Source organism: Zootoca vivipara, chromosome 7 (genome assembly GCF_963506605.1).
Source record: "Zootoca vivipara chromosome 7, rZooViv1.1, whole genome shotgun sequence".
NCBI lineage: Eukaryota > Metazoa > Chordata > Lepidosauria > Squamata > Lacertidae > Zootoca > Zootoca vivipara.
Window position 1 is genome coordinate 19,954,431 of NC_083282.1, and position 12,484 is coordinate 19,966,914.

Consider the following 12,484-nt stretch of genomic DNA (forward strand, 5'->3'; position numbering starts at 1 on the left):
CCTTTGCTAATGAGTACAGACCAGGCCCTCAGCCTGACAGCAAATAAAAACGGGAACCTTAATATAGGAATTGTTACAACGGCCCTGTAAAGTTGGCCAGTGTTCTCATTCCGAGCAGAGTGAGAAAGAAAGAAGTTCACTTAAAATCCTGTATATGTTGTCACTTGAAGACTTTCAAGTTGACGGGTCATTTAACCCTTTTTCTTCACTATTTCTCCCCGGTAGAACGAGCCCTAAAATTCCTTCCTGTTAGATTTTCATTTTTCTCCTGCACTTAAATTTATTTTCTCTTCCTTTCTCTCTCTCTCTCCCCCCCCCCACTCCCTTCTTGACGGAGAGCCTCTTGCTTTTCTTCCATGCTGTTGTCAGGTGGTTTTTGTGTGTGTGTGAGAGAGAGAGAGAGAGAAACGAAATATAGCTCAGGAAGCAGTAGAGGGAGCCAAGTACAGAGAGCGACTCCAAGTCCACTCCTCACTGAGGGGGGTTTCACTTTTCACTCTTGCTTTATGGGGTTTCCCGGCATGGAAATTCCAACTTGTCTTCCCTACTTCACCCCTTCCCCACAGCCCACCTCCTCCCTCACTGTATATAAAAAAGAAAGAGATGGGGTTTCCTCACACTGCTTTCCCTCTCGGAGCAAATACTTTCAAAAGCCTCGGCTTTCACTTCTGAAGGAGCAGCATCCAGGTTTTGAAACCTGTTTCCCTTTTCCCTCTCGACATCAGTTTAAGACGAAAGGCAGCCAAATGTCAAGAGGAACTTGGTCAGCGTTGACGGTGCTTTTACTTATGGCTGTCCTAACTTGTGAGTTGTGTGCTTTGCTTTGGTATTTTTCAGGAGGCGGGAATTCTGTGCTTTTAGATATATTCTAACATGGCTATCTGTTGAGTTTTGGCTTTGTCACTTCAGAAAATAAACATGCAGTTGTAGTTTGTTTAATGTGAGGCGTGTTCTTATAAATTGCATGCTCAGTCCAGTAGCATGAGACACTTGAACTGTTACCTTATAAATTAACGGTTTCAGGAAAATAGCATCACTTGTGCAAGGAAGAAATTTCAATGATAAATCTAAATTATTTAGGTGCAGAAGAGGCCCCTTAATAAGGGGGTAGTCATAATCTTTATTTGAGAGTTAAACCTGCAGTGGAACTTACTTCTGAGTACGAATGGATCAGTCCATTTCGGTTATCTCTTTTTATCATTTTTCCAGTTATCCACATTTTGCATTTTAGTGTGAATTATTTCTGTTTTAACTAACAAATGCATTGTTGCAAGCAATTAAGTTCTTTTCACCAATATATTAATTATTATGCACACTTTCCCACAAAATGTGCATTTTGGGGGGGGGTTGGCGAACTGTATTGCAAAATTCAAGTAAGTGTTTATTTTGAAGGAGAGCCTCACACATTTTTGTTTTGGGAAGCATGAATTTGATTCAACTTTAAATGTGAATGGAACCAAATTCCTCCTCCATCCCTACCCCTGAGAATTAGTGACTTCATGCATAATATTGCACTGACAGTCCCTCTCTGTGTTTATCCATAAATAGCATAAATTCTTTTCCCCAAATTCAGTAAGACTTACTTGAAGTAACAGGTACCGGTAGGTAGCCGTGTTGGTCTGCCACAGCTGAAACAAAATAAAAAATTCCTTCCAGTAGCATCTTAGAGGCAAACTAAGATTGTCATTGGTGTGAGCTTTCGTGTGCATGCACACTTCTTCAGATACCTTAGTTGGTCTCTAAGGTGCTACTGGAAGGAATTTTTTTTACTTGAAGTAGGTAGCCATGTCTGTTAAGAATGTTTATCCAGAAGTAAGTCCTGTTGAATTAATTTGGGAAAGTGAGGTTAGCAATGCAGCGTAAATCTTGCAGAGTTCAGTGGGGCATATTCCCAGCCAGGTAATTTTACATTGGAATTCCTGCCCAAGGATCATGCAATTTTAGAAATGCTGTTACAGGTGGATGCAAAATCAATTCGTGTATTAAACAGGTCACGTGAAATGGATTAAACAAGGCCTTTGGGGCAACAATTCACCTGTTGTCGGCTGTTCAAAGCAGTTGGTGACAGATGGATCTTGGGTTGCCAGCAAGCATAAACTTGTATAGGTTTATAAACTGTCACAACTGTGGATTTAACATCTGAAACTCAGTTCTGATTTGAGAAAGTCAGTATTTGCTTAGACAGCTGTAGCTTGATCTTGTGTGTGCTTGCTTGGTAGACTGTGCCATTGAATTCAATGGGATCTGGACTGGAGGCGACTTGTTGAGAATAGACAATCTGATGGATTTAGACGTTGCCTATATGGTGGGAATGCCATTACAGGAAAATATAAAGCCTATCTGAATTGAAGAGATTGACCCTGTTTTTCTCCCTCTTCTTTCAGCTAAAGCATTTGAGGTGGAGGACATTGTGCCGGGCCACCAAGTTGCCGCACAGATCGGTGAAGACCTGGAGCTACGGTGCCGCACAACTGGCTGTGATCGCCCCATTTTCTCCTGGAGGACCCAGCTTGACTTCCCGTTAGGTGCAAATGTGAGCCATCAGGGAAGCAGCTCAGTCTTAAAGATGAAGGTTGGCTTTGAAAACGAGCACGAATATCTCTGCAACACTAGATGCGGGGAGGTCAGAAAACAAAAGAAGGTGCAAATTGACATTTACTGTAAGTAGTATTCCTGCACAACCCTCTGAAACAATCGCATTTCAACCTACTAGTTTGTTTTCTTTGTTTTAGTTGCACTTTACTTTTCCCACGGTCTAGATCCAGGATTTTACATGTTCATTGCTCCACATGTATCTCATCTGATCTGGGCTGGTTTATGGATTTGTTTGTTTTGCTCAAGACAATCCAGATTACAGAGAGAGGTTGCACACCAGTTTATACAGTGTGAATAAATTGAGTAGCATTCTCCAGGGGGAAGGGGCCTGCACCCCCTCCTCAAAAAAGTTCAGTTAACCCACCACTGTATATGAAGTCGCCCTTAGAGGCATGTTGTGTCTTTGGCTGATCTACGACCTGCAGCCCTATCTGGACACAAAGAGCCTTGCTACCATTATAGCTCAGCTGGTTAGAGTGTGGTGCTGATAACAGCAAGGTTGCAGGTTCAAATCCCATATGGGAGAGCTGCTTGTTCCTGCATTGCAGGGGGTTGGACTAGATGATGCTCAGGATCCCTTCCAATTCTACAGTTCTATGATCCTTGCTCTAACAGCCCCCCCCCACTTCCAACACTGCAATGATTTATATGTGAGGTTGCCCATTAGATGTCCTTGAGTTCTAGTATTGTGCAAGAGGAAGACGAAACTTCCCATTACCCGCTTTTCTCTGCACCGCGCATTAACATACTGAACAAAATCTCCATGGAAATCCACCTGCTTAAGCCTCATTGAAGTGAGCAGGAGGTGAACAGAGCACAGTCGGGCTCTTGAAGAGTTTCCAATTGAATGTTGTCAGCGAGGGGGACGACTCCCCAGTACAGTGGTACCTTGGTACTCGAACGGCTTGGCTCCCGAACAAATCGGCTCCCGGACGCCCAAGAAGTAAGTGTTCTGGTTTGTGAACTTTTTCGGAAGCCGAACGTCCTGCAGCCAATCGGAAGCCACGCCTTGATTTTCGAATGGTTTCAGGAGTCGAACAGACTCCCGGAATGGATTAAGTTCAAGAACCAAAGTCCCACTGTACAGATGGAGCCATTATAATTTAAAACACACAGTAGAAATTTTCCATGTTGCTTTCTAAATACAGAAGCAAGTGGGTCCTTCATATTTTGATGCAGCTGAATGAGTACTTGTTCAACAAACATGCAGAATTTGGAAAGTTCTTTCTGTCAGGGAAGGATTGCCATGTGAAAACTGCTGCTCCGCTTTTCCTTCAGCCATGATACGTCTTAACTTGAGAAGCAGCTCACATTCAAAACACCAGAAATCTGAATCTAGGGTGTGAGCACACATGCAGACGTGACTCTTTGAGCCTCTCTCGAGTAACCTTTTTTTCTCCTTCTGCATCCTATTTCTAGCATTTCCCAGTGATCCTGTTATAGAGATCAGCCACCCGCTTGTTCTTGGGGAACCAGCCACTATCACCTGCTGTGTTCCTAAAGTGTATCCCGCTGACCGGCTGGAGATCTACTTGGAGATAGAAGGGGAGGTTCGTCGGATGACAGAGTTTTCCCGAGAACCCCTTATCAAATCTGTCGAGACGAAAAGTGCGAGTATGACGTTTACTCCCAGTGAAGAAGATAATGGGAGAAAAATCACATGCAGAGCTGAACTGCCAATTGATGAGATGGAGTTTGAGCCCAAGGAGAGGAAAACAACAGAAGTATTGCATGTTAACTGTAAGTAAATTGAGACAACTGGTCTTCAGGGCTACATTATATGTACAGGAGAGAATCGAGACATAGGGTGCAGCACTGATTAATTATCCCATCATCATCAGTGTAGATGTGACCTAGTTTTCATTTTTACACTCTGTAATGTATGACAAATTTAGTGACACATGGGAACTGTTGGGTTAATAATAATAACAAATCCATCCCATTTTGGCTCTTGATTTGGCCGTTGTTTAATGTAAACCACTTGCTGGTTTTTACTACAATTAAGCAAGTGGTTTTGATAAGTAAAGAAGATAAATAAACCATATGCAATCAGCAATACATATGGATTGATTTCTTTTGAGAGGCACTAATGCTTTGTGACAGACGAAGTAGATCTTTTGGCACTGGCTGCGAAAAGAAAAGAAAAACTGGAAAGGGAGAGTTAGATGATATTGCTATGAACTGTTTTGGAGATGCAGAGGTTTAAACTGATTTTTATTTCCTTTATATTATTGGTGTTGTTTGTATTGTTGCTATGTTTGTATTTTGTACACTATAATGTAACAGTCAGAGCTTTTGGCTAGCACAATAAACTTACTGAACTGAATGAAAACATTTAGCAACATACACTAACGGCAGGTTTGCAACACGCGTTGTTTCTCCTCTCGTAGATGCCCCCAGACTTCCAGACTTCTCCATCCTTCCTGCCACATTAGTTAAGGAAGGAGAAAGTGTGACTTTGCAGTGCTTTGCAAAGAGCAGCCCTGCTGCCAAGGTCACCCTAAAGAGGAAATCAGCCAATGAAGACGTGGTCCTTGATAGCAAGGATGGAGTCGTCCGCATCCCTAGAGTGACTCCTGATGATGCAGGAGGTTACGAGTGTGAAGCAGAGAATGAGTTTGGGAAAGTCAAAAGGGCTGAAACACTAAGTGTGGAATGTAAGTTTGAATAAATAAGCACTACTCAGCATCTATTTTATTTATTTGTTATTGACTCGATGGATTTATATGCTGCCTTTCTGCTGAGGCACCCAAACTGAGTTTTAGAGCTCTCCAGTTTTGCAATTCGCCAGTCGACTCTCTGGCAGATGTAAGACACAGGTCAAGACTGACCAAGCACCCCTCTTCTTGCCTTCAGATGTGTTTGCGTGGTCAGACCCAGAAACCTCCCCCCCTGAATAAATTCACACATGACTCAAATTTTGGTTTGGTTTTTGGCAGAATTTAGGCCACAACTTTATTGTTTACAGAAAGTGAGTGGTTGCTTAGGCTCTGGTTTGACTAGCTCCCTGCACCCTTGCAGGTAGCGCTGACCCAGGGCACCAGCATATGTCAGCCAAGGGTGAACAGCCAGGAACAGGCTATGTCCGCCACCCAAGTGTCCCCCTGGATTCAGGCACGGGCACAACCCCCTCCCAGGGGTTGACCAAACCATTTGAGTCCCTGGATTCCTTTAACGGAATACCCTTCACATAAGGATGCCAAGAGCGTTCTCCCATCCCTATCACCCGAACCAGTGCCGATCCGCAACCTTACAAGTTGTGACGATTTGCTACGCGGCAGGTGAAACCCAAATGCCCCCAGCCAATCAGCCATGTGGGGGAAATTCCTGCCATGCTCCTGTCCCAACAACAGACAACACACGATGGCATAGCAAGGTCAAGCACAACAAGCCCTAAAAGTAGGGAGAGGTGGGCGGGTGTTCCGAATGCACGCACCGAAAGAGGCAGCTCTGGGTCACGTGCATGGGCATATATAAGTCCCTCGATCCATTTGGACTGCGCCCCATTGGCCAGATTGAACCCAACATCGAGGGACCTACCAATCGGGTGTTGTGGCTGACCAATCTTACCCACCCACAACACTGTGTGTCGGTTTCCAGGTCTCACCTCTTTGAGGGAGGACCAGATTTAGCAGAAGACTTTCATGTTTTGGAAGGGGCTGATGTTAGCATAAGCTGCTTCGTGAAAGCTTTTGCTCTGAAGTGTGGTATAAATAACTGAAATAGATAAATGGAAAAACCAAACCTCCATAGTCCAGCTGTGGGGCTAAGGTTTGTCTGAAGACCACCCAGTGTATCTGCAGAACACATCTCGCATCTTTAGTCAAGAGTTGGATAAAGTGCATCGCTTTTGCATTTTGTTTTCTAGATGGACCAAGGAATACAAGGATTGTCGCCATGCCTTCTAGCACAGTGAAGGAAGGAGACACCATAACGCTGAGTTGTTCCACCTATGGGAGTCCCACCCCAAAGGTTTTCTGGAAAAAGCAGCTTTTGGGCGGAGGTTCTCGGCACATTTTGGAAGGTGCTACTTTAACCATAAAAGCCGTACAGGCAGAAGCTATGGGGCTTTATGAGTGTGAAGCAGTTAACATGGCTGGAAACGAAAGCAGGAGCGTGGAAATAATTGTTGAAGGTAAATAAGGATTTACAGCGAAACAAGTTCAGCTTTGATTTCTAGGGCCAGACTGTGTGCTCTTCACTTTTGGTTAAAGGCAGAGATGTATTCCAGCATTAAAAACTGAAGAGAAGGATTTAGCAGGCAAGTTAATTTCAACTTGCCTGCTAAATCCTTCTCTTCAGTTTTTAATGCTGGAATACTCTCCAGCTCTGAATGCTCAAATGTTTGCCAAATATTTGAAAACCTGATATTTGTATGGGATTCTTGATTTCAACATTTGACAGTATTTGCACAGTGTAACTCAACCTTTTTATCCAGATTAAATGCCACTAAATATATCCCCCTTTTTCTTCAGTCTCGTCACCCTCTACTCCAGAAACGTCACATTCTACTCCAGAATTGTCACCCTCTACTCCAGAAACATCACATTCTACTCCAGAATTGTCACCAACTGCTCCAGAATCGTCACCCTCCACTCCAGAATTGTCACCCTCCACTCCAGCATTAACAGATCGAACTGAAGCTGTTACTGAGGTGGAAGATCTCGCCATTAAGGGTACAACCTATAATACTCAACATCAAGTGACTGACAGCAATGGGGACGATCTGGAAAAGGAAACTTCCCTCGCCACAAACGGAAGAATCTTTACAACGCATACAGCATCCAGAAACAATACAATCACGTACACAGTGAAAGTTGATGATGTTGGAAACAGTACAGAGGAGGACAAAATAGTCATAGGTAAGTAATTCACTGCCCCTCCCCAACTACTGTATCGTTACACCAGAGATGTGGCAATCATGGGAGTTGTAGTCAATCAATACCTAGTAGCTAGAGAGCTGACTACTTAGTTGCAGTATAAGCTCTAGGTGGTTTACAACAAATATTAGGATCCTCAATAAAAATAGATTAAAAAACAATTTTAAACATTTAAAGTTACTGTACTGGTAATTAAAACTAATGGTAAACATAAAAATGAAGCATGATACCCGAACAACATCCAAGTGTCGGGATGTGCTTGTCTAAACAAAAAATGTTTTGAAGACATGCCAAAAAGAGTACAGCAAAATTGACAAAGAAGTTAAACCACGGAAAATAATTAAAGGGAGGAAAAACAGAAATACCATGTCTTCAGCAACAGTTTGGGTGTTTTATTACTGTCTTTTTACTCAAGAGGATCTACAGTAGCAATGGAAGAAACTGTCGACTTTGGTTCTCTCCGTTTTTCCAGTTTTCAACCTTAAATTCAGTTTTCCACATTTTGCAGCAATTAGTGTTTGTGTGTGTTTTAAAAGAAATCCACATGAAAATTCATCACCATTTTAGCGTTAATTTCTCCTAACCAACACGTTTTTGCTTGCACTTTTAACGTGCACATTTTTGCAAGCAATTTGCATTTTTGTATGTTATTTTTAATAATACCTTCATTTCTATGCACACTTTTGTCCTAGCCTAACCATTTCTGTAAATATTATTTACATCACAATATTCGGATAGGTGTGTATTTTGAAGGATTCATATCGAACATATTGTTTCAGAAAGTGTGAATTTGGTGGATTTGACTTATAAAGGTGTACCAAAATGAATTTTTCCTCCATCCCTAACAAGAACGCAAGCAATTGAGTTGGGGGAAGGAGTAAGAGTGATGTTAAATTCAGAAGGGAAGGAAATTATTTTGCTAGGACAGAGCTAACCAACATGGAACACTTCGCATGATGTTGGACTACAACTCCCATCAGCCAAAGCAAGCTTGAATAATGATCAGAGATGATGGGAGTTGTAGTCCAACATCATCTGTAGGGCAGTACATTAGCTACTCTGTGTGAAGGAGTATTGTCTTTAAGGTAGCACTGTTGGTATAGTAGCTCAACTTCACTCAACTTCTTTTTCTTCTCCCTGATTTTTGCAGACAGACTAGATTACGTGACTCCTGTGATCATTGCTGTTTCTTCGTTGGCAACGGCGGCTGGGCCCATGGCAGCCCTATTGATCTACATTTTTCGAAAGGCAAAGATAAACGGATCCTACAGCCTGGTGAACTCCCTGAAACCAAAAGTATAAACGGAGCAAGAGTAACCACACGTTTTCTGCAAGATTAACAGGCGGATAATGTTGTGCATTGCTTTGATGAACTTCCTCATCATAACTTAATGTGACAAACCAAAAATACGCACTTTTGTGAGAATCACTGTGGTGTAGTTGTTAAATGTGTTGGGCTCGGACTGGGGAGACCCAGGTTTGTCCCTACGCAGCCGTAAATCTCGCTGGGCTCCCTGGGGTCAGTCACTCTCTCAAGCTAACCTACCTCGCAGGGTTGTTGTAGTGAGAAAATGGCAATGGGGCTATGGGTGCTGTCCTGAGATTCTTAGTGGAAGGACAAGGTATCTGGAGAAGTGTGCATGCACACGAAAGTTTATACCAAGAACAAACTTAGTTGGTGCCACTGGACAATTTTTAAATATTTTTTAAATATATTTTGACTGCATCAGACCAACACGGCTACCTAACTAGAGGTTTTTAAATGTGATAGAAACAGCTTCACACCTTTTGGTAGCTAAGTTAAGGGATCCGTGGGCAATGGCAGACCTTGGGGTTTCAAATTTCAGCAGCGACACCATAATTCAGGACCTTTCATTCTACATCATAGTTGTATGTATGGCCCTGCACCCAGTGAAACTGATCCACTCGCGCTCCCCTAAATCCACCTCTGTCTGCGGGGCAGACGTTACCTATTAATAAAAGGTCAATCGCTTGCTTTTGAACTGCCTCCATAGAAGGAAATCCTGGAAGCGTTAGACCATCCTTATAAATAGTGTATATTTTAACTGGCCATGGGCCATAAAGTCACAGATCTGAGGGGGAAATGCCAAAACTTGCAATGGCCCTATTAGTTCTGTGCCTGAGCATTTCCTTCCACATATAGCGGAATAATTGCCGGATGGTTCAGAAAGCATCATTGGTGAGTTTGTATTATTACAGAGTGTGGGGTTCCCGCCCCCCTCTAATCCAACTGAAGTTAGAGGTTTTAAAGACCCACTGTTTTCAGCGGAGGGTATTTTAAAAGACACACTTAATCTTTCCATTGAAATCAACTGTACTTCTTACAGCTAGACAGATCCACATCACACATTTGAACTAACCTGACATTGTGTCTGTATACATACCCGATCCTTTCCCTCATTTTCAGCAATACAATCTGGTAGTTTCACGAACCTACACACCAGTGTAAAGTGAAGTTCTAGGAGAAAGACTAGGTGGAACTCTTAACATGGTCATCAGTACCCATGCCAGACTACAGTTCCCAGGAATCTTGGGGGGGGCGAGAGCTGCAACAATTGAGCTTGTTTAAAACTGTCACAACATGGTAGTGTATAGACAATGTTCTGTGATGTCATTCTCTATGACTGAATAAAACTAAGGCTATGCATGCTTAGGAGGGCATATTTATCTGAATAAATATGCTTATCATGGCAGAACATTCTCCACTCATATTAAGTGGAGCTAATAAGAGTGAGTTTAAAACATGTGTTGTCTCCCTAAATTTTAACTACAAAACAACTGAACTGACTTTTAATGTCTACTTTGAAGGACGCTCTCAACTGTAATTTTACAAAAATTAGTTTGTACAATAGCACACATGAAATTCATTTCCAATGGTGTGGATATGTCCTTCTGAAAAGTTTTTCGACACCCTTACCTGCAATTTCATGTTCTTGGTACTTTTACGTCTTGCACAGTATTATTTAAATCTGTTTGTTTGTAGTAAAGTTTTTTTTTATCCCGTGAATAGAATATTCGTGTTTACATTACCTCTGCTCCCATTTGTAAAATGTTTTCCGCTATACAGCAAAGTAGCCGAAGTGCTGTAGGTAGTTGATGTGTTATATTACCTTTGTAAATAAATGTCCTTTTCCTTGCTTTGTAAGGGTTGCTGTTTTCTTTTGGCCCTTGCCAGATTTCGTAGAATTGTTTAGTTGTTTCCTGTAAACCGGGGCCAGGGAACCTGTAGCCTACCAGGTGTTGTTGGACTCCAGTTCCCATCAGCCCCAGCAAGCATGGCCAATGCCCAGGGAGGATGGAAGTTGTAGTTCAGTAACATCTGTGTAGCCAAAGGTTCCCCTAGCTCTGCTGTAAACCTTGGTTTGCTTAACTACACCTGTCTTCAGCACTGCAGCTCTTTCAATCAGTGGAAATTAGCTAGTAGGACTAGGAACCAATGGATGTCGATGTTGCCCCACAAGGTGTCTGTCTACTTTAGCAGCGGCAGTTGTACTAATGTCATTGCTAGTATGAGCCCAGGGTGTGAAGGATGGACTGTCTGAAAAGAACATCGGAGGGTGGTGAATGAGAAATTTCATAGCAGGCCTTTCAGACGCCCAACATGTAACCAATAGTCACCAGGGCGCCTGCAGGACTTTTTCCAGGTTGAGGGCAAAATACATACCCTACATACAAAGCTAACAGACTACCATTTCTGGTAAATACCAAGCTAGGTAGACCTGGCCTCTGAAAAACTTGTCTACTCCTCTGTTGTTTCACCATGAGTAGACCTGGTTTGTGTGATTGTATCTTGCCAATGAAACACTTAATCTCACTCCTGGCTCCCATCAACCTGCTCTGGCCCTCAATTAATTGCACCGCTGATGCAATCAACTTCAACTTGCATTTCCCCAAATAGCAAGAGCAACAGGAGATGGGATTGCTACGCTGCTAAGTGGTCATAAACTCTGCATCCCATCGCACCCCCAGTAAAATGGGTGTAACAATATTGGGCTACTTTGCAGAGCGGTCATAACCCACACTCTCTCAATACAGCCCCCATTCCTACTTATATCCCACTTTTTCTTCCCAAGGGAATAACTAACCTTGATATCCCCATTTTCAACTTTATTTTTACAATGATGAGAGTTCTCGCTCACTCGTTCTCTGCCTGGGATGATATTATGCCATTGGGGAGTGCTTCTGAATATTCTCCTATGAAATAACGGCATTGGCAGGACATTTTTTTAACATTAACAAATTAAATAATAATGTTTACAATATTTAATAAATATTAAATCAGACCCAAATAAGAAGACCACTTTCTGCTTTGGAAAAGGAACAGCATTTCCATATATGCCTTTAGCTCTTATCCTTTTTTGGCCGGTGACTACAGGGTTGTAATGTCTTACAGCAATTGTGTGATTCTTGGGCTTATGACTGCTAGTCTAAGTACATTAGCCAGGTCAACAGCAACCATTCTGCAGATGAGGAATCCTTGATCCAACTTCCCTCTTCCCCAGGAAGCACATAACCTCTTCTAGGAAAGCTTCTCTTCTGCCAAGATTCCAGCGTTCATTCTCAGCAGCTTTTGGCATATCCCTTCATGCAATCATTTGATAGTTTGTTTAGAAAGAGAGGAATGCAACCACTTTTTGAAACCGTTTTGCTGTTTCTTCTCTACTGATGCCATGTCACGTACACAGGAAGAGCCGGCAAGGGCTCCTCCAGGTGGGTCTAATTTTGTACATTCGATTTGAAGTTAGGTTGTTGTTAAATTGCCCTTATTATTTCAATCAATGCAACGATCCTCACAAATGTCTTAAGGAATTTGGCAGGGAAGAAAGGAACATGGAGTTTACCGTATCGCAGCTTTTGTCCAAAGGCTACCCTAAAACCACATGGTAGGACGAATAAGACTGACCTTTCCATTACGCACTGTTTCAGACTAAGGGTGCAGGTGGCGCTGTGGTCTAAACCACGGAGCCTCTTGGGCTTGCCAATCAGAA

At 42.6% G+C, this 12,484-nt stretch overlaps 1 protein-coding gene across 2 annotated transcripts; it reads left to right on the top strand.

Annotated features, from left to right (window-relative positions):
- The first annotated feature begins 440 nt into the window (after positions 1 to 440).
- On the top strand, positions 441 to 10,635 carry VCAM1 (vascular cell adhesion molecule 1). Of its 2 annotated transcripts, XM_035123012.2 has the most exons (7): positions 441 to 804; positions 2,385 to 2,660; positions 4,015 to 4,335; positions 4,986 to 5,252; positions 6,464 to 6,730; positions 7,071 to 7,457; positions 8,626 to 10,635. In XM_035123012.2, the coding sequence occupies exons 1-7, from the start codon at positions 507 to 509 to the stop codon at positions 8,775 to 8,777; spliced, it is 1,968 nt and encodes a 655-aa protein (XP_034978903.2). In that variant the 5' UTR covers positions 441 to 506; the 3' UTR covers positions 8,778 to 10,635. The 2 variants fall into 2 exon arrangements, with proteins under 2 accessions (XP_034978903.2, XP_034978904.2); XM_035123013.2 differs by lacking the exon at positions 4,986 to 5,252.
- Positions 10,636 to 12,484: the final 1,849 nt, after the last annotated feature.